Source organism: Xyrauchen texanus, chromosome 50 (assembly GCF_025860055.1).
Source record: "Xyrauchen texanus isolate HMW12.3.18 chromosome 50, RBS_HiC_50CHRs, whole genome shotgun sequence".
NCBI classification, from domain to species: Eukaryota; Metazoa; Chordata; class Actinopteri; order Cypriniformes; family Catostomidae; genus Xyrauchen; species Xyrauchen texanus.
The window spans coordinates 19022604-19046671 of NC_068325.1; the positions used below are offsets into that span (position 1 = coordinate 19022604).

The window sequence follows — 24068 nt, forward strand, 5'->3', positions numbered from 1 at the left end:
AAAGAGGCCCAGGAGTTTCATCAAACCAAGAACGGTTTGTTTTGAAGCTGCGTACTCATGAGAAAATGGAAATGAGAGATAGAGAGAGCGAGCAGAGCGACGTGATGTATGTATGTTTACCGCAGTTGCACTGGGACCGAGACGGAATGCCACGATTAAGTGTGTGAACTCTCTCTCTCTCTCTCTCTCTCTCTCTTGCGCTCACTGACACACACTCGCGCAGCAGCTGTGTTGAAAGGTTCAGCCGCGCAGTCATGTCATATTTCAGAGCTCTGGCAGCGCCGCGGAGCAGCTCGTGGCTTAACACACAGGCGCGCACACACATAGCGCGCTGGCAGCTCAGCGAGAAGCTTGCGGCTTATCTTGCACACACACACACACAGCGAAAGAGTGGCTTCCTGTCTGAGAAAGGAGGGGGGACGGAACAAACGCAAGACTAGAAAAACAAGCCGCTGTGGACTGACAGCAAAAACACACACGGACGGAAGGCCAGTCCCCACCTGCTAAGGGCCAACATGAAGGCCTAGAGGGGGAGGGGGAGGGGGAAGAGCGATCGAGAGTGAGAGAGAGAAATTAAGAGGGCGGGAAGGATTATGTTTTATCTCACTTCCTCTTACACACAGACACACACATGGTGCACAGATCGGCGCCGAGTGCCCTCCGCTGCGCAATCCGCTGCTCCCCTGCCATATCAGCGACGCATGCACGGCCTTTAACCGATGTCACAAAGTGCATTTATAAAGCCATTAGTGCAGAATTAGACCCGAGCGCCGGCAAGGACATCACAAAGCCCTGCGCCCCAACAGTAACGAGTGCCCACACTCTCAGCAAGCACACAACCAAATCCACGGCTAGTGAAACACTACAGCTCTCTCTAATCTGGAAAAAAACTAATCTAGATAAAGAAATGTTTGAAAACTGTTTAGCTATTAGTTAAAATAAAGTTGAGCTATTCGTGAACCTATTTTGAACTATTTGCAAAAAACTGTTTAGCCATTCATAAAATAGGTTCGCTATTTGGAAACTAGCTAGTTTTGCTATTTGCAAACAGTTTAGCCATTCATACAATAGTTTTGCTATTTCCGAACTAGCTAAATCGTTTATCTATTTGTAAACAGTTTCGCTATTAGTAAAAATAAATTTGTTCTATTTGTGAACAGTTTTATTTATTTATTTTCTCCCAATTCTGAACGCCCAATTCTCACTACTTAGTAGGTCCTCGTGGTGGCGCGGTTACTCACCTCAATCCGGGTGGTGGAGGACAAGTCTCAGTTGCGTCCTCTTCTGAGACCGTCAATCCGCGCATCTGATCACGTGACTCGTTGGGCATGACACCGCAGAGACTCACAGCATGTGGAGGCTCATGCTACTCTCCACGATCCACACACAACTCACCACACACCCCATTGAGAGCGAGAACCACTAATCACCACCACTAGGAGGTTACCCCATGTACCCTCTCTAGCAACCGGGCCAATTCGGTTGCTTAGGAGACCTGGCTGGAGTCACTCAGCACGCCCTGGATTCGAACTCGCGACTCCAGGGGTGGTAGACAGCGTCAATACTCTCTGAGCTACCCAGTCCCGTGAACAGTTTTAAATATTTGCAAAAAAAAAACAGTTTAGCCATTCATAAAATATTTTTGCTATTCGGAAACTAGCTTAATAATTGAGCTATTCCTTTACAATTTTGCTATTAGTAAAAATGCTATTCATAATAAAAAAATATATATATTTAGCTATTCGCAAACAGACTATTAGAATAGCTATTTGAATACAGTTTAACTATTTGTAAAAAAAATGTTTAGCTATTAGTTAAAAATAATTGTTGTGCTATTCATAAACAATAGTTTAGCTATTCGCAAACAAACTGTTCAGCAGTGTTGGGTAAGTTTCTAAAAAAGTAATCCACTACAAATGGCTGATTACTTCTCTAAAAATTATAATCAGATTACTTTTCTGATTACATCATCGGAAAAGTAATTTTACTTACTTCCGAGTTACTTTCTAAATCATTTTCGCACAACCATTTCAGAATGTGTATTTTCTACGTTCATTGTAGCACACCTTTCAGCTGTCACAGAAACACAAATAGTCATGCATACGAATTTACATTTGAATTGTATAGCACAAATAATATTTTATTTTGAAATATTTGTAACCCAAGTAATGTACTTAATTACGTAATTACGTTCATTGAAAGTCAGTAATTGTAATCTGATTACAAGAATTTAAAATGTAATGCATTACACTACTTTTTGTTCTTAAAAGTAATTTTATTACAGTAACTAACTACTTTGTAATCCAATTACACCCAACACTGCTGTTCAGGTACTCAGAATAGTTTAGCCATTTGTAAACAGTTTAGCTATTAGGAAAAAACATTGTTGCGCTAATAACCAATATTTTAGCTATTCGCACACAAATGGTTCGGCTATTTATTAATTTAGCAATTAGAAAAAGAAATCTTGAGTTATTTGTAAACAATAGTTATTGATACAAATATTTTAGCTATTCAGAAACAAAATACGTTTACAGTTTATTTAGTAAAACATTTATAGCCATTTAGCAATTAGCTAGTAATAATAGTTTAAGAAAAAAACCTCTGTGGGATAAACAAAAAAGAAAAATCTTTTTTATCAAACATAAGATACAAAATGTTTAAATGCTTCTAGACATTTTGTCTTTCCAGACAGAATCAAACATGCGTTTTTACGTTCAGACATGCACAAAAACCTCTCTTCCTCTTCACGGCTCTGTTAATGACGAGTGTTAGCTTGGGCTGCGAGTGATGGGCAGGTGCGCAGTACCAGGAGCTAATGGCTTAAAACCGTGCATTTAGCACCTACAGCCGAATGATTCATTAACCTCGAGATTACGGAGAGCACTTGTCAGATCGCTGATTGGACCTTAATGGCAAAGAGCCATTCTGCCTGAGAGCGGAATTACTAACGGTGTCTAGCAACCGCTGCAGAATCAGATCGTGAGAGAGAGAGGACACACTCACACATAACGATAGGTTTCAATAGGCTCACAAAGGCCAATTTTCTCTGAGTCATAAAAGAAGGCAGCAATGACTAAACACAAGTGTAAATAAACAGCATTGTAACGCAAGAGAAACGTCAGTGTTGGCGAACTGCAATGAAAGGGTATGTGTGTGTGTGTGTGTGTGTGTGTGTGTGCGTGTGTTTGTGTGTGTGTGTGGCGGTAAAACTCACTTTGAAAGCTTAAGGGAGGCGAGGAAATGCAATCAAGTGAAAAAGAGACGCTGGGGGAAGGGAACTGTAAAAGTGTGTATCAGTATGTGCTTGAAAGTCTGTAGGAGTGTCCATATTGTGTTCAGATGTACACATGGGACTATCATGGACCCACATGGTCAATTCCAGCAAACTCACAAAATAAATCAGGAACACAAAACAAGAAAAACCATGTGCTCCTGAAACTCAACAGGTATAGCACTAACAAAGTCATGGATATGATTCCTAGGGAATGCACATAGTTATAATTTGCCCACTTTGTCACTTTGGATAGAAATGTCTACCAAGTGCATGAATGTAAATGCAACGGCACAGAGCACTTTTTATTCTAAAATAGCACCCCTGCTTCATGTAAAAAACACTCCATAAAAAGCAATAAGAAACTCTAGTTCAGTGGAATTCAAGGCACCGCTGCGGAGCGAGAGAGGAAGGGGGGAGGGATGAAGAAGAGAGAGAAATCATGCGCTCGCAACAGTAATCGCTCATTTCCTGTTCTCCGTGCCAGTCCTTTCAGACGCACTGCCGGAACTAATCCAGCTCCCCATTAATCTGCACAAATTGGATACGGAACGCCACGCCATTCCAGAACCACGGAACTGCAATATTCCAGAAATATGGAATGACAAATTGCAGGAGACTATACGGGACATATATACACCAATGCATGTTCCACTGTATTCAAAAAATTCTGAACATCACAGTGGTACGGAAATAATCTTAATTATTGGTTATATTAATATTAATAATTCCACCGTATTTAAGAAATGTAGTTTCCAAAATTTGGAATCACCATATTCAACAACAACATGAAATCTAATGCCGCTGGTCTTATTGTGTACAGTTCATCCATGCATGTTATTCTAAAGAGAAATATGTCCATTAAAATCACATCTGAAATCTTTCTGTTGACCAAGACCAATTAGAGAAAATCAATCATCAAAACGATCTAATCAAATCCTGAAGGAGCGATATGATCCACCAAACATTGACCTTGTTTCACTCTGAAAAGTCACATTCTACAAGTTAAATGTGAAACAGTGTTACAGAAATAACGAACACTCTACCGACATTAGAACGAAAGAAACTCAAAAGCTACACATTACAAGATCAGAGACGGGGTGGAAAGGGTTAAGGCTTTCCGGCAAGATAAAGAGAAAGCACAAGGACAGACTAAGAAAGCGTATGAGAGAGAAAAAAGCGTCTGTGAGAGCTAGAGAATGAATTTGAGTGAAAAGGTTCTGAGTGGGAGTGCAAAAGCCGAATGGAAAGCGAAATAAGACGTGTGTGTGTGTGTGTGCGGTAGAGGAGAGAAAGGGAGCGACTGCGCCGCGAGAGAAAAAAGCCTGATTGTGTGTCGGTGTGTGCGTGCATGAACCAAGCGATCACTCCGTGCCTGTCAGGGGCTCTCGCATGTCAGTCTCACGCAGAAATAATGAGATGCGAACAGAGCAGAAGAGGGCAGACAGAGAAAGAGAGAGATAGAGAGACATAGGCCATCTCAACCTAGTTCGCTACGTTAGACTGCCGTACAGGACACCCACTCTAAACGTTATGAGCCAATTATATTTATGGCTATATTTGTTTATTTAACTGCAACATGATTACGAGGTTGCACAATAAAACGGCTGGTATTTATAAACAATACAAGCATTCAATATGAGCTTGCCCTGCATTGTTTATTAAATAAAACAGTTGACTGTACGTACGTATGGAATGGAGTTCAAACTTTAAACTAATATAATACAAATAAAATTACAGAACATAATAATAATAATACTTCTAACAACTGCATTTTCAGTAATAATACAAAGGCTGCAGGAAACGCACGCTTACCTCATATCCCAGACGTGCTGCTCGCTGCAGTAGAGTCTCGCCTGCGTTCTTATTGACGATGAGTCGGCGAGCTTCGGGGGGCATGGGCCGACTGGATGGTGGCTCGACCGCCACTGGAGGCGCAGAGGCATCCGGAGGTGTCTGTATTTCAGGGATGGAGCATGGGGGAGTTGGTGGTTCTGCAGGTTGGTAGGCCGGGGAAGGAGGACGGGGCTTTACTGGAGACGTCTCGAAATCAGAATGAGATGCTAGTTGTTTCTGGGCGGAACGTTTCACCACCTGTCGAGAGAACGTGTTATATGCGCATGTTAACCATATCAGGGGTGTATATTCCAGGTGGTGGTGTAAAGTAACCCCTCCAATAATCAAAACAAGCAAGCACAATCCCCCACATTATTTATTTATACCATGATCAATAGAAACATGTTTACGCTAAATCTACACCCTTGCAACAGATCACAAATGCGTGATTTTCCAAGTCAACGTATTTGGCGTCACAAACGGGATTAGGCAGACTCTCTGAATGACAAAGGTGAAGCGGGTGGGGTGGAGTGCTAATTATTCACAGCCGCAAGTTCATAGCAGACACATCGAGAAGGATATAGCTGCAGGCATTGCTCCAAAAAGGGGCGGAAGCTGCAAACCGCAATTAAAGATATAGGGAGCCACTAAATATAACCGTGAGTGGAAGTGCTACACCCTTTTGGAGTTGGTTCAGTCCCCTTTTGAGTTGGTGCAACCCCCTTTTGGAGTCACCACGCCCCTTCTGGAGTCAAGGCCATCACCATGTCTTGAAGAGGTCCAAAGAGAAAAAACTACTGTTATGATGTCTTTATACTGAACCTTTAATTACACTTTAAATTATTTGTCCTTTTTGAAGCTCGACAGCTGCTGCTCACTGTTATTCTATGGAACAGAGCTGCTTAAAATAGTAACAGCATGTGGGTTTTGAACAACATAAGGGTGAGTAAATGAGTGAGTAGAAGTATATTTTCCATTTTTAGATGAACTCCTTTTAAAAGAGACCATTTTAGTTTGAGGATGAGCCACCAGTTAAAGAAGACTGTTAGGAGATGCTGGACAAAATTCAGAATTAAAGACAAAGAAACTGATTTAAATTTATTACCTACTAATATTTGCATTAAAATATATATATATGACACTGTCCTTGCAACAACCTAAAAGCACAACAGAAGTCACAAGTCACAGGTCTTACCATGTTCAAGTTCTAATCTGAAGGTGAAAACGCTCTACTTTGTTAAAGATCATTTTCTAAGACAATATCAAGTGGGGGGGTCTGGGTAGCTCAGTGAGTAAAGATGCTGACTACCACCCCAGGAGTCACAAGTTTGAATCCAGGGCGTGCTGAGTGACTCTAGCCAGGTCTCCCAAGCAACCAAATTGGCCCGGTTGTTAGGGAGGGTAGAGTCACATGGGGTAACCTCCTCGTGGTCACTATAATGTGGTTCTCGCTCTCGGTGGGGCACGTGGTGAGTCATGCGTGGATGCCGCAGAGAATGGCGTGAAGCCTCCACATGCGCTACGCCTGCGTGGTAACACGCCCAACAAGCCACGTGATAAGATGCGCGGATTGACGGTCTCAGACGTGGAGGCAACTGAGATTCGTCCTCCACCACCCGGATTGAGGCAAATCACTACGCCAACATGAGGACTTAAAAAGCACATTGGGAATTGGGCGTTCCAAATTGGGAGAAAAGGGGAGAACCCCCCCAAATAAACAAGTCAACAATGTGTGTACACTCCTTAAAGGAATATTCCAGGTTCAATACAAGTTAAGCTCAATCAACAGCATTGCTTTTATAAAATGATAAGCTTCACATTTCTGCCTGTTAAACCCTTCAATCATTGGCTCCATTCACTTCCATTGTAAGTGCCTCACTGTAACCTCCATTTTTGCTTTTTATTTTTCAAAGAACATGAAGGACAAGTCGAAATAATGTTTGTGGTAATCAACATTATGCACCAAATGCTGTCGATTGAGCTTAACTTGCATTTAACCCAGAATATTCCTTTAAAAAGTCCTTTACTGGGATGAGGTCATAAATGGTTTAAACAAAAACAATCGACACGGTAGATTTTTGCCCATTACCCGATTCCACAATTTTGCCCATTACTGGCTTATCTAATGTGCACGAGTGTTGTGCACATGCCCATTTATGTAAAAGCAGAGAATAGCCCTTGGGATTTTCAGAATCTGCTATAAAAAAAAAGAAAACATACAACAGTTATGGACCACTTATCTTTGGAATATAAACGGAACTACAATAGTTAAAATCATTTAAAAAAAAATAAAAAAATAGATGCACCCCTGGCTGTGTGTTTGTTTGGGAACTAAATGGAAAGCTGTAAATCGGCGATCCGTCAGCGAGCGCGCTTGCTTCCAGGGAAAGTTGAACAGGAAACAACTGAAGACTTGTGTCTCTACCACTTGCTTTATCTCTCCAGCCTTCCGTATGCGCGTTCTCTATCTGTGGAGCGCAGCAGGGCGGGCGGATGAAAGCGGTATGTGTGTGTGTCAGCGGAGAGTTCACGTGAGCAGACTGAAGGTCGGGGGCAGGAACTCCACCCACCCCAGAGGAGTTCCACAGCGCAGCAGATGTCAGAGCAAACACACACACAACGCACGCACATACACAGCTCTGCCAGGTCCATAACAGCTCGGAGAAAACGAGTCTTACACAATATGGCAATACACTCCAGGAAACGCCACACACACACACACACACATTACTACGCACTGCGCTATCCAAATGAGATCATACTGTAGACTTTTCTCATTTTATATCAAGTTAATTAAAACGACTGCAGACCCAACTGGAACCCTAAAAGAAACCTTAAGAATTAAAACATTGTGTTTTTAAGGAGTAACTTTCTAGTTGAGAATGTCTAACAGATTTAGCCCACGTCTACGGACATGAAATGCCATGAAATGCAGGAATTTTCTAAACCTGATTTCCTCGAAGTATAAACAGTGTGGTGCCAATGCCAGTGCCAAGGCTCGACCAATGCCGGGAACTTGGGGCAGGACTATCGGTTTAAAAACAATCACTTAGTGCAGAAATTAAACATGCACGCTATATTGTGTCAACACCTACAACTACACAAGTGTGTGTGCTCGCATGCGCATCTGCATGCAAAATCGCAACAGGGAGAACATGGGCTGTGTGTTATTTAAAGAATGCTCAGCGCGTTCACTGGGGAATAGTTTTTCTTGACGGAGAGAGAGAGACCAGAATTCCGACACGGCCTTTACTTCTTCCCTCCCCCTCTCCCCGCTGGAATTCTGCCTTTCAGCACAAGAGGAGGTCAAAGCAACCGCACTCTAAACACACACGCTATGACCCCCCTCCCGTGTCCGTTGAGCCGTCCCAGAGAGCTGTGGTGCTTTCCTAATTGGGATGATTAACATTGTTGTGATTGGAGACACGTTTCTAAACGGTTCCTTGCTGAACCCGGAGAGAGCGCATGGGTTGCGAGCCAAAGCAAAAGAGTGCGGTGGTTTGCCTCACACACTCACACCATGGGGGAAAGGACGTTCTTGCGCTGATAAACGAACACTGATGACCTTGTGTAATTATGCCAATGTATGGTACAATCCAAGGATGTCTGTAATACCTGGAAAGAGCATTCCATTGGCATTCCCATTCATCGTTATCTTTTTATCGTGTACTTGGGTCTGGACAATTATTTAAGCTAATCACCTGAGCTGTAATGCCTTGAGACTAATCACTCTCGAGACGTAGGACAAGATGAAAAACTAAAAACGTCCTGAGTGACTATCTAGGACTAATCGAACATTTTATTGAATCAGAATAACCGGCTACTTTAAAATGGCCATTTAATAACGAAAGAATGGTGCAGTTACGGCGTCTACTAGCAGATGGTTCTTACCTTGTGTTGGTGGGCGGGACTGAGTTCAGGGCAGTCCTCATTGGTCGACTGTGACAGCATCTTGCGCTCCTGTTGGCCAAGATGCTTGGTCTTGCACTGCCGCTTGCCTTTTGGTTTTTCAGGGTCGCCATGGCGACGCAAACGCGATGGGAAGGTGCTGTCGGGGTCTGTGGAAGGCGAGGAGGAACCAACGGACTTGCGGTGCTCCTTGAGCCGCTGCCGTTTATCCGAGAGATGTGACGGTAGAGCGCCGTATTTCCGAACGGAGGAATCCCCACAAAAGCCGCCAAAGTGATCGGAAATAGCTAGAGAAAAAGAGAGAAAGATGCATTAAAACGCTGAGCCAACATGAAATCTGCACTCTCATTTTCACACTTTCTGCGGGAATTAATTTATGGGGAAATGTGTTAAAATGAGCCGAGAGTACAAGTCTTTTATTTAGAGTTAGACCGATATATCGGTTTTACCGATTAATCGTGCCGATAGTTGCTTCCGATAGTTTCCGATAGTTAATTTTTTTATTCCTTATCAATAAACCTCATCTGGTGAAATTATATATCTATACATATCATTTTTTTAGAGTACAAGTTCCCAGTATATTTCAGGCATGTTTATAGTTAAAAGCCCCACGTTATTTGCCAAATCTTAGTTTTTCTGGTTATTATTTTACTTTTGTTTGCATAATAAACGGCTTTTGGGATTGTATTAATTTTATACTCTTGTAGCCTTAATTTCTGTGCCCGTCGTTGTAAGAAAAGGCTTTGATCATTCTATAAATCGATTTTAAGAAACTATCGGCCATTAAATCGGCCGTAGGTCTTTTCCACCACCTTAGTTATCGGTATTGGCGAAATCCACAATTGGTCAACCTCTACTCTTATTGGCTGCTGAAAGCATTATCAATATCCTTAAAAAATATTAATCAAAACATGTGAAAAATTATTCCACACACACTAGAGACGTGCACAAGTAATCGATTAATCGAGTACTCGTCCAGCTCTAAATATTTGACTGCTACTCCAATATTGCAATTTGAATTTCCGGAAACATTAAACTGTTTCTCTCGCCTAAATTTTGCTGTTCGTTCTCCCAAAAAGAAACTTCTGCCATTATTTAAAGTGATGAAATGTATGTTTCTGTATATATGCAAAGTTATTTTGTTATCTAGATCTTTTTATTAGAAAAACAGGCTCAAAAGTTGAAGATTGAACTTAAATTCTAAATTTCAAGTAATTAATTACGTGTTTTTTATGTGTTTGAATACTCAACTATAAAATTACCCAAAATGCCCGTCCCTGGCACACACCAAAACACAATTATTACATTCCAAATACGTAAAACGGTTTAAATAATGGTGGAAATCTGTGTAAATTTAGGCTGTGGTTCTAGTGGCTACAGATATATTATTGCAAATTACAAATTTGGCCTAAACACAATTTAAAGTGCAAATATGTCAAACTTTCGAAAACCCCCACACAAGCCCTGAAAGTAAAAACTGCTTTGCAGGATTTCTCAAGAAGCCTCTTATAAGGTGAAGATCTTATTAGGTAAATCAGATTGACTGATGATAGCAGACTGCATTATTATGAAGGGAGAGAAAGAACACATTTATTCATCCCCACTTTTTCAAATCACGTGACCGGAGCTTGTGCATGTGCGGTGCGTTAGAGTGATAAACCAGTAAAGAAAGGAAGGAATGTGAAAAAGGAGAGAGAGTAGAAGAACATAAAAGAGAGTGCAAGAGTGGCAAATCAAATGAAAAGGAGAGCAACAAAGACCGGAAAAAGAAAAACGGTGGACAGGCAGTAAAGTGGAAGAATAGAGAGCGAGAGAGAAGGAGAGAGATGCAGCAGCGAGGAAACGAGACGATGAAAGGCAGAGTGCAAGGCCAGGAGAGAGGTGCGGCGAAACAGAGCGTGCTCCACATCTGTTCCATTATTCATCATATTCCCCGTTCACATGCACGCACACACACACAGCAGCCGTGAGCTAGAGCCAGCTAGAGCCCCACCGCACAGAGGAAATCTGTCTCACACATACACACACACACACACATGCATACGGGCAAGAACAGAGAACGCCACAGAGAACGCCAACAGAGAACAACAACACGCAATAGCAACTAGTGAAAGACCACATGTAGCGGTGCAGGCCGATTAATTACACCATATTTGGACGTTTTGAGATTGTCGTATCGGCTGAGAACTTTGACCCCTTTGCCAATTAACAAAAGTTTGTCCATTTAAAAAACGTGGTTGACAGTCACATACACAGAAACATACATTTGTATATACAGTACATCTGTATTATATACCTACATATTTGTGTTTATATTTCAAATACAAATATAAGGGAAAAAAATGACACTTTAGGCAAATTTCCAAGAAAATTTGAAAACTTTGTTAAATATGCACGTTTTTACATTTGTATATATTAAATGTATGTAAACATTTTTTTCAAATTTTCTGTTTAATTTGTATTTATTTAGAGTAAATGTGTAAAATAAGTCTTTTTACGTTTTTACAGTAGTATATTACATTTATGTTCATATTTTTAAACAGTTTATGTTTTCTATGTGTGTAAATGTGTAAAAATAAGTGTTCATATTTACATTCGTATATAAAATTTCCATTTGTAGTTTTACTTTTTCTGTTTTCACATTTTTAAAATTTTTAGTAAGTGGTACACAAAATGTCTGCTCGTATTTTTTCAGATTTTCGGTTTTCTATTTTGAGTAATTGTGTAAAACAAGTGTTCATTTTTACATTTGCAAACAAAATTTCTGTTCATATTTTTACATTTTTCGTTTTCAAACTTTTGTCAATTGAGTAAATGTGTAAAGTTACATTTTTTACATTCATATACATCATTTCTGTTAATATTTTTACAATTTTATGGTTTTACGTTTTTCTATATTTTAAGAAATTGTGTAATACAAATGTAAATTTTTAGATTATTTTCAAAATTCTCATTCGTTGTCACTAAAGTATATTTTGTTGATCAATTTTGGCTTTATATCGGCCTGCTCTCTAGATATCGGCTATTGAAAAACCAATATGGCTTGACCACAAAGTGCACATTTTTACATTTTATATACAACATTTCTTTTTAGAATTTTGTTCACTTCTCATTCGCCATTACCAAATTACATTTCGGCAATCAATATCAGCCAACCTTGCCTCTAGATATTGGCGTCAGCTATTGATACTAATTGATTATCAATTGATACTAACAGCCACTAATATTTCACCAACACACACTTTATACTTTACTACTTTGAAACAAGCAGTTTTCAGAATAGCTTCAACACAAAGTCACATGCGTGTGATTTGGTACAAGCATCTGGTTCTATCGGACAGGCCCGAGACAAAATACCTCCCAGAGAACCATCAATACACAGACCCCCAAGTGTGCACTACCCAGTGTGCGAGATTGCGTCCCCATTGGCGAACTGTTCCAGTCTGTGTAATTAATGTCCTACCCCGAGAACCCTTGAGACCAGATTCACCGCACCTACCCCACAAACACACACACATAGATGAGTGTGCGTGCTCTGCAGCCTAAGTGAATGACTCATTTAGCAAAAGGGGAGCAAAGACCTTAATGCTTTTAATATCAACAGAACAAAACCAGCGTACTACACACACACACACACTCGCACACACCCTGGGGCATACTGCGGAGAGTTTTGCATCACTGGCATGCGTGTCTCGTCTCACACCTCGTCAAAGACAACGCAAATTAGTCTGTGTGTGTGTGCAAATTCCCTTGGCTGTAAAGCGAGTGTGTGTGCAGCAGGAGACGGATTTTGACAGGGACATCTGGGGGATATTAGCCTCCCATTAGCATGCAACTGGGCACACACACACACACACACACACCACAATAACGCATTAACCAGCAAACCACCTCTCAGCTTCACTAAAACCAGGAATCATATGTATAGCACATATAGCTACTACACAGTCATCCAAAAACTATTTAATCTAGATTGTTATATATTGTTATATATCAGTATACAGTCAAGTAACAATTAGTGGATCTATTCAAGAGTAGCGCGTCTTATGTAAACGCCCCCCTAAGAATGCGTTTTTAAAACGCCATGAGAGCGAGTCTCGTCTCTCTATAATCCTCCTGACAGTACGCCAGCACAATATTCACCAGCCAAGATACTGACGGGCAGCCTAACACACACACACAGCTATTTGCACAGTTGTGGAATCTCATGGCTCATTACTCTGTGGCATGCGCTTTTTTTCTGCGATGCTTTTATAACAACAAGGAGGCGAGTGTCTAAGTGTGTGCGTGTCTGCGAGTGTGTGGCTGTCAATCAACAAGAATCATTATTGCAATCCCAAAGCCGCAGACACGGGGCGACACGCTCCGCTTTCCTCTAATCTGCCTCTCCCTACTGTTTTTCACTCCTGCCTCTCTCTTTCTCTCACTCTCCCTCGCTCTAATATTTCACCTCACTTCTCCCCTCTGTGCTTCACATCCTAGTTTCATCTCTTTCTGCTATCTTTCGCTCCTCCTTTCCACCCTTTCCCCTTTGCTTTCGTTTTCTCAGTCTCTTTCACACTCTCTGCTCTGCGTGCTACTCGTGTCTCCCAACTCAATTCCCTTTGTCTTTCTGTGTACCGCATAAGTCAATGGAGTTGAGTGAAGTATGCATAGTGTTGGGTGTAGTATGTAGGATGTATAGCATTGACCAAAGTCTGAGTTTGGAATGGCATCCTACCATACTACTCTTACTATTGTATTTATGTACTTATTTATCTTTTATAGATATGGCTTAAAGTAGTATGTTAGTCTGCCATTCCAAACTCGGCCAATAGATTCAATTGAGTATAATATGTTGAGTAGGATGAGGAAAGAAGGGTGTAGGGTGCAATATGTAGTGTCTAGTGAATAGGGCATAGGTATAGTATCTAGTAGTTGGAGTGTAAGGCAAAGTATTATACATGGTGTAGTGTGTGAGGTGTAACGTGTATAGGAAGTGACTTGCGAAACCCATATCAAGACTCGGGCCGAATGGCTAAACGTTTAGGGCTAAAAAAGCTAAATGAGGAAACCGTTCAATCAAAACATCACATCAAATGACAAAACCCATTTAAACTGTTGTCCTTTTCAATAGCCCTTCTGAAGTCTAAGGTCCCGTTGACACAAACATCCTCTAAAGATCTTGACCTGCAGACGTTTTCCCAGAATGCACTACTCTACACTAACAACCCAGCAAAGACGCTGTCGCGTTTAACACGAAAGACGTACCTGTGTCGGACTCTGCGTATTCCAGGTGTTCTTTTGTCCAACCTCTCTCCACCTCGCCTTTCCTCTTCAGCCCTTTCTCTTCAACTCCGTTTGCTTTGACCTTTCGATCCACAGCAGGGGCACCAGGGGCAACTCTCGGGACCTCTGGGGAGCAAGGGTTGAGCTTTTCCCTCCTGGCGGTTTGGAGTGGTGGAAGAGTGGATTTGGATGTGGGAGGCACAACAAGGTTGGGAGCTCTGAATTGGGGCCTGTCATGGTTGAGCTGCCCCCGTCTGTCCCAGAGATCCTGGAGGTGGCGGGGTTTACTTAACCGAAGACCCGTCAACTCGATACACACCTTCAGATTCTTCACCTCCTGCTCAGAAGGCTGCGTCCATACGTCTGCAGAGAGAGATAGAGGCAATCCGTTTACACCTTGAATTGACATCCGTGTCCTGTGATTTTATCACAAGTGGTAAAATGGTAAATGGTCTGCACTTATATAGCGCCTTTTTAACCTTAGCGGTATGCACCCATTCACACACCAATGACGGCAGAGCTGCCATGCAAGGTGCTAGCCTGCCATTGGGAGCAACTTGGGGTTCAGTGTCTTGCCAAAGGACACTTCGGCATGTGGAGTCGTGTTGGCCGGGAATCGAACCGCCAACCCTACGATTAGTGGACAACCCGCTCTACCACCTGAGCCACAGCCACCCCTGTGGTCAGCCGTGACAGATTGCCATATGCATCTCAAGTGGGTCTCCGGTGGCTACTTGTGATTGGATTTCGAGGGTTCAATTTTGTAAATACATTCATCACTTACTACATAGGTGTGTACAACATTTTCAGAAGCACAACAATGCACACCAATGTTTTGCACACATATTACCTTTTCCTAATTTTACACCCAAGACACAAGTTAATATCAGATGTAAACAGAAATGTTTTCCAGTCGATACAAGTTGTTTCCTCCTAGAAAACAAATACCCATGAGTTTGAAAGCGCAGAGATGAACAGACACCTATATGCAGACACGTATGCTCCGCTGGCAAAAACATGCTTTCTGGGACACGTTTAAAGTTGGGATTATACAAAGGCTGTTTTGATGTCTGAAAACGCCCTTTAGACTGCACACAAAGAGAGTGAAGGGCAGAGAACGCCAGGCAGTTTATTTGGACCATGTGACGGCAATAAACACAAAATCAAGATGAATCGAAAAGGCCAGCGAAAGGATCAAAGCCAAAGACAAAGTAGAGGAAAGGGGAAAGAACAGCTGAACCCTGGAGAGAGCCAGTCGAAATAGAGAGAGAGAGAGCAAGCGGTTCGATTTTTGCAAAGTCGAATTAACAGAGGTAGATAATGCGATTGTGGCTTCATGATTCATCCAGCATGTATATGCGTTAATCGAACCAATGTTGGGACTCTGTATAGGGCACGAGGCCCGAAAGACAGGGGTAATGTGTGATGCATGAACAGAGAGTTGAATACTGTAAATTGACTGCACAAAACGGATTGTACGGATTGTGTGTTGTAGCTCAAACATCTACCTGAAATCAGTCTCGCTCTCTTCGCAGCGATGCTGTTATCGTCCTCTCCTCTTGCCTGTCTCTCTCCATCTCTTTCCCTCTCTTCCGCTGTGTGCGTGCAATCAGGTTGGCCTTGGATTGCTTCCAAACCCAACGCACGTTTCCTGCCCGTCAGTGTGCCAACAGACCCCTCCTCCTCATCCCTTGCTCTCTTCTCCTCTGCTCTGCGAGACTGCGAGACATCGACCTGTGGGCCGCACCGCTGGAGCACGGGAACTCTGTTGTTTGCACATGTCAGCGTCACACCTGCATAGCCACACAAACACACACGCATTAGTCAATCACATTGCGTCATGGCCTTGTGAAAAAAAGCCTTTTTCAACCACATAATATGCAAGTTGAAAAGAAGCCCTGACAATCCAGCAGAACACAAGGCCACAGACAGACAGACAGAGAGAGAGAGAGAGAGAGAGAGAGAGAGCAGGAAAGTACTGGAGAAAAACAAACCCCCAACCCTGTACACTTGCGTGTTTGTGCTAACTCCACCACACCCTTCCCACACGGAGAGGTAGACGGCAAACAGGGACACGCTTGCTCGCTCTTTCAGCGAGCTTGAATTAGCCCGAAACATCCGTGCCAAGAGCGCAAGCGGCAACCCAGCTTGAGTCTTCTCTCTCTCCCTCCCCGTTCCTCCCTCCTGTCTCTCGCCTCCCCCTCTTCTGCTTTCTCCCATTCTATGTGTGGTAGTGAAAAGTGCTTCCTGAGAACGTCTCCCGGCAGCTAAGAGCAGCAGCGCAGACCAAAAAACAAGTGCTGGGGGCTCCCACTCTGTCCTACCTGCTTCTCACACACAAACACAATCTCACGCATTTCCACTGTAAAACATGCACATGCAACTTCTATGGCTAATGCAACCTCGCAAGTCACATGTACACTAAACTACTATTACATTTACAAAAATACACATACCACTAAAACAGGTTAGCAAGCACTCTTATGTGCAGAACGACTTTACTTAACACGCTCTCAATGTCGAACAGAACTACCCTTATACTGGCCTGGGCGAGAATGCAGCCCACACTGCCCCGGGCTCACATAGACACCCACAAAGCATGTGACTAACACCACATGCATCCCATAATTCATGACAATGTCTGCACCATAGCAACTCCTCAATAAAGGCAGATTGTCATGGTAACATTGTTCGCGTCACCAGGAGAGAGGTAGCATGGCCGTTCCAAGAGCGATTGAAGGATAGACGGAGTATAAAAATGGGCGGAAGGACATAAACCGACCAGAATGGGCACACAAAGGAATACAAAGTGAATTGTGTTAATAATTGAATACACCGGAAATTTAAAAAACATGATTAAATTGCACAGCCCAGAGCTCCAGCGAAATCTACACTGGACACTTTTTAGCATTTTCCACTTTATCTGCATCACAAGAACAACTGATCTGTTGAGCGCGCTCTGTTTATGTAATCCAGAGCACTGTTAATTGTCCATGTGGCTGACACACATGCGAGCATACACGAACACACACACACACACTCTGACCCACATGCACAGGAAACGCCTCGCCTTTGTGAAAGCCACCAGGGAGAACGAGGTCACATAGCAGCAAAGTGTTGATTTAGAAATCTGATGGCATTAGGCCATTACCAGAGCAGGCGTGTAAAAACAAGGGTCAAAACAGCAGAGAGGGAGAAAGGAGAGCGAGGAAGTGCTTATTTATGTGCCCGTCTCCTGTTTGAGGGTGGCGGTAGCGGAAGCCATGTTTACCACGCCGTTTCCGCTGGTTTAACGCTCTTGCGTTGAGCGCCGCAGCTCAGGGACCGTCCCTGGTGACATGGAGAGGAAATGTGTGGGGGTAGGGAGGGGGGTTGAAGAACGACAATGCGCCGGGATGTAGCGAAAGATTGTAGGAGATAGAAAGACAGGACGCAAGAAAAAAAGTCCAGTTCTAGCACATGTCAGACATTATGAAAGAGAGAGAGAGAGAGAGAGAGAGAGAGAGAGTGTGAGACAAAGATAGCAAGCGAAGAGAAAGAAAATAAAAGCAAGTGCAGGAGCGGGTGACAGCGTGTGTGTGTCTCTTACCGTTGTGCTGTTCGGTGTGATCGGAGAGGGCTGAATGGGCCGTGGAGGGCCTGGAGTTTGGCTGGCTCTGTTCCCAGTCTCCCGTTCCGTGCTGGCTCTCTGCCAGCTCCCTCTCCCTCTCTCTCTCCTGTTCGGGTGCTGCAGACGACACACCCCCCTCCTTCTCCTTTAGCTCCAGCTCAGAGAAACGTATCATCGCACGCTACACACACACACACAGACACACACGGCACAATCGTGAAACCAGACCCGGTGTTACGAGCACCAGCTGTAAAGTCTGTCTCTTGTGAGCTCCAGTACATAAAAATAGAGGAAAAATAATAATAAAACTAACACAATATAAATCTGCAATCAGTGTTGACACAGAGGCTGCATATCAATAAATAATAACGTTAAAGGCCAAAGTATACTTCGGGTGTCTGCGCTGCGGATCGCTCCGCACAGAGTACGCGCGACGCAAATTGCGTCATCAGCACATCCGCGCGGCTTGACCGTGAGCCGCCTACATTTTCTTGACCCATGCACGCTTTCTCTGCTGTGCGTGTCAAGGTCGCATGCACCTGCTGTTGAATGTACCAAAAGAGTATCACAAAGAAGTTGTAGTGTGCATGCGTCAAACGCGTTCGTATTCGCTCGCGGTCAAATGAGTAAACTCACAAAGGCAACACAGTCGACCAGGCGTGAGTCGATCCGGAACGCGCAAAAACAAAGTATACCTGGGCCTTAACTGATGCAAGTTAAATTGTGCAATGCATTTTCCTAATATTTGATCATGAAATTTTCAGGGCCCCTCAAAAACGGGGAAAAGGGAAGGAAAAAAAGGACTTCACAACTGCCTGTGGGAGCAAAACCAAGAGTTACTCATTTCTACTGATTAGTCATTTAAAAATAAAATGAACTGACCTCCCAGAATGCAGCTGGTTGACTTAAATTACTGTCCTCTTGTGATAATCCTTCCATCTAAGCAATTAGAATGGGGCTTAATATCGTTTTCAATGATAACACACATTTAAATGTACATTTATGCATTATGGTTTTATCCAAAGTGACTTACAGTGCATTCAAGGTATACATTTTATTAGTACATGCATTCCCTGCATTTTACCAGTACATGCATTGCTTTTCCAGTTGTTCCGAAAACGAAAATTGTCATCATTTACTCACCCTCATTCACTTTCATTGCATCTTTGTTCATACATTAAAAGTGTCTGAGGCTGTCACTCTGCTAAACATCTTTTTTTTGTTCTACGGAGGAAAGAAATTCATACGGGTTTGAGGGTGAGCATATGAGGACTGAATTTTCATTTTTGGGTGAACTATCCCACATTTATCAGTAAACTTGAAACATCAACTTACCATGATACACATTAGAATCATTAAAAATGCACCATAATCAAGATCCTGAGTCTTATTATTATTATTATATATCTTATATTAGAAGCTAGAAATGGTTGATACACTGTAGGATACATGGGCAGAAAATATTGGACTTATTTAAAGGCGCATTTCGTAATCATATGAGGTATCTGAAACGAGGGCATTGTCTTCCATTAGCCTATGTTCACTCGTCGCTGGGCGACTGTGTTTGTGTGTGTGCACACTAATGACTCTGCCAGTCGGCGAGCTCTCTGCTCACTGCCGCTGTTAAGAGCTCTAATCTTCCCCATCAGGAAAGAATGGACCGGATTTCACTTAAGCTGGGAGGGCTGACACCATGCACATGGCTATTGGGGGCCTGGGGGTGTGCATGTGTTTGTATGTGTTTATGCAAAGAGAAACCAATATGGAGTCCTGTAGGAAAGGGTGTGCAGCAATGTTTGGGTATGCCACACAAACACCTTCGCACACTCTTAGTCAGACATACACTCGCACACCAGTCTCCAGGGCTCACCTGCAGGTTAACAGTTGCCTGCAGCAGTATGTGCTAGCAAGACCACTGCATGTGCACGCACACACACTGACACTCTGCAGCTGATCTTCCGCACGACTGGGCAGAGAATCCACAGACGACACACTGCGTTAACCCTTTCAGCCGCTAACTGAACCACACTTGAGTGTGTGTGTAATCTTACACAAACACACGTTCTCTCACGCTAACTGTGGCTCTGCTGCCATTAAAGCCTGCTTGACAGATTCACAGCAGGGGCGCACAAAGCGATAGAAAGAGAGAACGGGAAAGGGAGGGTGGGTGGGTTACAGAGTGCTGTAATTAGCAGGCCATTCAATATAACCTAGTGTGGAACTTGGATGCAAATGCTCGCTCAAAGCCAGAACTGTGGTCATTGAGCTATTTTTAAAGACAAGCTCAGGATGGCTGGGAACTTAATCAAATGCAATAAGAGTAACTTGGAGAAGATTGTGTGAGTTGTTTTCAAATTATAGCAATCTTCACTTTAAGGTGCCTTAATGATTCTCAAACATGACTGTGTGAAATACAATGAGTTACATAACTGCACAAACTTTCCTATCCATCCTAACAACATACAAGTCTGCAACTCACCTGTAGGGCTCGCTGTTCCCGGCTCAACTTGCTGGAGTCCGCATACAGCTCAGTGGTGACGTATTTGAAGCGGTCGCCAACATAGCCTGACGAGTTGGCTATTCTCCTGGCCAGACTGGATCTTTTGTTTTTAGACAATCCATGTCCTTCTTCCTCATCCTCATGGGACTCTGTGTCTTCTGATATATCCTTGCACAAGTCCACATATTGTCGATTAGCGTGGTGCCAATCAACTTTGAGATCTGCACCGTCAGTCCAAGCCCTTTCGCCAGAAGTTCTAGCACACCGCAGCGTCTGCTCCTCCAACATGTCAGGTAGTGGGCTATGCTCAGAGGAATTCTCTTCACCCGGGCTGTGCAAAGGTGAGTTAGGCTGCTTTTGCGGCCGATGTGGACTGCATACCTCTGCCCGCTGCTCTGACTCAGCTGGCCTGAATATGACAGGCAGGCCGGAACGTAAGATCTGCATGAGTTCTGGCTCTTTTGCCTCAGAATTAATGCCATACTCATTCCCCATTCCTGTCCCACTGCCGACAGGCTTAGCTGGCTCTTTGCTTTTGGCATCGATGACACTGTGTTTGTCTGGCTCTGGGCTGCCATCTGTGTCATCTTGGACCAGGTCGATGCAGACAATCTCATCTTTATTCACTGTGTGATGCTTGCTCTGAGACTTGGAGCCCAGAACTTCTTGCCTCTCTGAATCCCTTTCAGATTTGTAGCCTGGATCTGTGTCTGTGGTGGTGCTCTGGCGTTTGTATGGAGCCTCCTCGTGGTGCCAAGGCTTGTCCAGGGGTCTGTGCCTCAGCTCGAGACGGTCTGAGATATTGTGGTCAAGGGGCAGGTGGGGAGACATTAGTGGATGAACCATCTCCTGCGAGTCATGGTAGGTCAGATACTCTCCATGACTGGGCGGGATTCCATAGGGGAGGCCAGGCTTTGGCTGTAAACGTGCTGAATACATACTGTTAGTGCCCAGCAGAACTGGATGATGGTACACTGGCCCTTTTCCAGACATCTGCATGTGGGAGAGGGACAGACTCTCAGGTACTGGGTATGAGAGATATCTACTAGGATATGCTAAACTGTGATGAAGATAAGCATCACCCTGAGGCATGTAGAGGTGACGTGGATTATGTCCATTCTCTAAATGTGAGGACTGGGGCTTGAAGCCAATTTCAGGGGGTTCATTTTTTTTGTGTGTCTTTGAGGGCTTTGTGGCTAAGGGATGACTGCCACCGTGGTTATTAGTTGCGTTTTTTTCTGGTGGGGTGGGGCCCGACTTGGGCCATTCACCATTAATCTTGGGGGAAGGCGAGACCGATGATGGCCGAGATGCTGTAGTCATGACAGTAGGGGCAGAATTTGGGATTGAGCCATTTTGGTAGTCACTTCTTGGGCATGAGGAACTTCTTGACTGTGGTAATGCATGCTCTAAATTCTTGTTATTGATGATGCTGGAGCCTTTGTTTTGATTAACTTCTGAGCTGATTGTCTGAGTTGAACTTGGCACCACCCATGAAGAGGGTAAAGTGCTAATTATCTCCGGCCTTTCTGGAGTTTTAGAAGAAGAGCTAACAGCAGAGGATGAAGGAGACAGAGTTTCTTTCAAAAGCTCCCTGTTTGGAGGAAGTCCATAACGAGTGGTGGGGGAATAGCAAAGTTTGCCTAAGGCTTCTAATTTTTGGGGGTATCCATTTGGAGGTCCTTCAAAATCCATGATTTTAGCAGACAGGTCTAAAGGCTTGTCTGCTGGGTCTTTGGTAACAGGCCCCTGTTTAGGTTGTTTCTCAGAGGTTGTCTTAACAGGTGAGCTGCTGCCCTTTCGTTCATTTCCTAAACCTTTCTTAGTTTCTAAGGTTGCCTCTTTGGCTTTAGTCTTATGGCTAGTCCGAATTGGGGGCCGAAGCTCTTGTGAAATGCTGCTTATGTAAACAGGGTGAGCAGCCAATGGTGAGGATGAGGAAGATGAGGAAGGACTTCTGTACAGAGGCTTCTGGAACTTCATAGTGCTGTCCACAAGAGGTGGAGGAGGGGGTGGGGCAGGCACAGATGGTTGAGGGGGGCGTGGTGTAGGGCGGGATGGCTGCATTACCAGTGAAGGACATGAGTCTACTGAGACAATGGAACTGGGGCTGCTACTAACACCAGTGCTACTACTGCTGCTAACACTGCTGCTAGTGCTACTTGTGTTTTTGCTGGATGGGGTCCGAATAGATTTGCTGTTGCTGGCACCATTCCCGCTGCTGCTGCTGTGTTGCCGGTCATTGGAAGACTGGTGGTGGGATTGCGTCTGCTGATGTATGGTCTGCTGCCCAAATGTAGAGGGTTCATGATGAATCCTTGGACCTATACTCTGTATGGTTTTGTCCTGGTGGTGCATCATTGGTGACAGTGCTGTAGGAGCGACAGTTGCGGTGGGGATCCTAAGAGGGGGAGCGAGGGGTGAAGATATAGGTGTGGGGGGATAGGGGGGCATGTAGAACAAGCGCTCTGCACTAGCTGCACTGCCTCCTGCTCCTGCACATAGAGACTGGTAGGCCAGATGCTGGGGAAGGTAAGGTGGCGGTTGTGCCAGGATTGATGATTTATACATGTTCAAAGCAGCATATTTACTGGAATCTAAAAAAGGGTACATTCCAGCTTCATGGTAGGGACTCATCCAGGGAACACGCAGATAGCTGCCACCCCCATTCAGACTCAATTCTGGGGGCTTGTCTGCTGATACAACCCGTCTGTCCAACCCTAAAGCATCTGCACCAGTCCCGTGCACAATCAGCGGCTTCTGATTCCCTAGTGGGGAACTCTTATAAAGTCCAATGTAACTGCTTGTGGTCTTTCTACTGTCAAGAGACACATCTGGTTTGTAGAGCAGGTCGGGGATCCTATCACTAACATAGCCCTTTTCTGATGGCATGGTCCGGATTCCTGGTGGATAAACCATACCTCCGTGAACGCGGAGGCTCTCCCGCATCAGGCTGGTCCGATCAATGCCAAGCGCACTGAGAGGGTTCATTCTGCAGGTTGTACTCGCATCCACCTAAGAATAAAAGAGCAGAAAGTGGTCAAATTGGGGGTGAGAGGATGTAAGGGAAGATAACAAAAAGAGAAATAAGACCCAGCAACAGGCAGACAAGGGAGAGAACAAAACATCCCAGATTAACATCAGGTAAGATCCATCCAATCTTTATCTAGAGTCAAGATTCACCTTTCAACAAATGAGAGGACAGACTTATCACAGAAATGGGAGAATGCATGAGGTAAGAGACACAAAATGTATGACAATATCACAGCAACTGACAGACATTAAAAGTGGTCATGTTCTAGAAACATCAGACTTTCCTATTAAAAGTTGACATGGTTTATGCATGAAAAGCAGCAAATTTGATGTATTCTTTCGGAGCAGTCTCACAGACATTACAGATCGGTCTTCTCATCATACCTGGGAGAGACCTAGCAGTTTAATGGCTAGTTCTGGCTTGTGCATTACCAGAGACTACAACTGTCAATAACGGAGTATTCTAATATGATAAAACAGGTGATTACGCAATCAAATGCATGACGAGTTGATGCATTTAACTGTGGGAGGGGACAACTTAAAATCTCACTAGAAAAAAAAGTAATTGGCATGCTAAGCTGCTCTCGTAGATGACCAACTGCAATATAATATTTTGTTTCCATGTATTAATATGTAGA

The 24068-nt window shown here is 43.7% G+C and overlaps 1 protein-coding gene across 4 annotated transcripts in view; it reads right to left on the reverse strand.

Annotated features, from left to right (window-relative positions):
• The window catches only part of LOC127640913 (BCL-6 corepressor-like), a 48487-nt gene that overhangs the window by 16047 nt on the left and 8372 nt on the right, over positions 1-24068 (reverse strand). For 2 of the 4 annotated variants that reach the window (XM_052123625.1, XM_052123624.1), the window contains 7 exons: positions 20377-23412; positions 18780-18836; positions 17877-18078; positions 15796-16080; positions 14270-14650; positions 9002-9306; positions 5090-5368 (listed from right to left, as the gene is read on the reverse strand). In XM_052123625.1, the coding sequence (XP_051979585.1) occupies positions 5090-5368; positions 9002-9306; positions 14270-14650; positions 15796-16080; positions 17877-18078; positions 18780-18836; positions 20377-23388 (4521 nt within the window). In that variant the 5' untranslated portion in view covers positions 23389-23412. The remainder of the gene's footprint in view (positions 1-5089; positions 5369-9001; positions 9307-14269; positions 14651-15795; positions 16081-17876; positions 18079-18779; positions 18837-20376; positions 23413-24068) is intronic. The other 2 variants (XM_052123626.1, XM_052123627.1) reach the window with 2 other exon arrangements.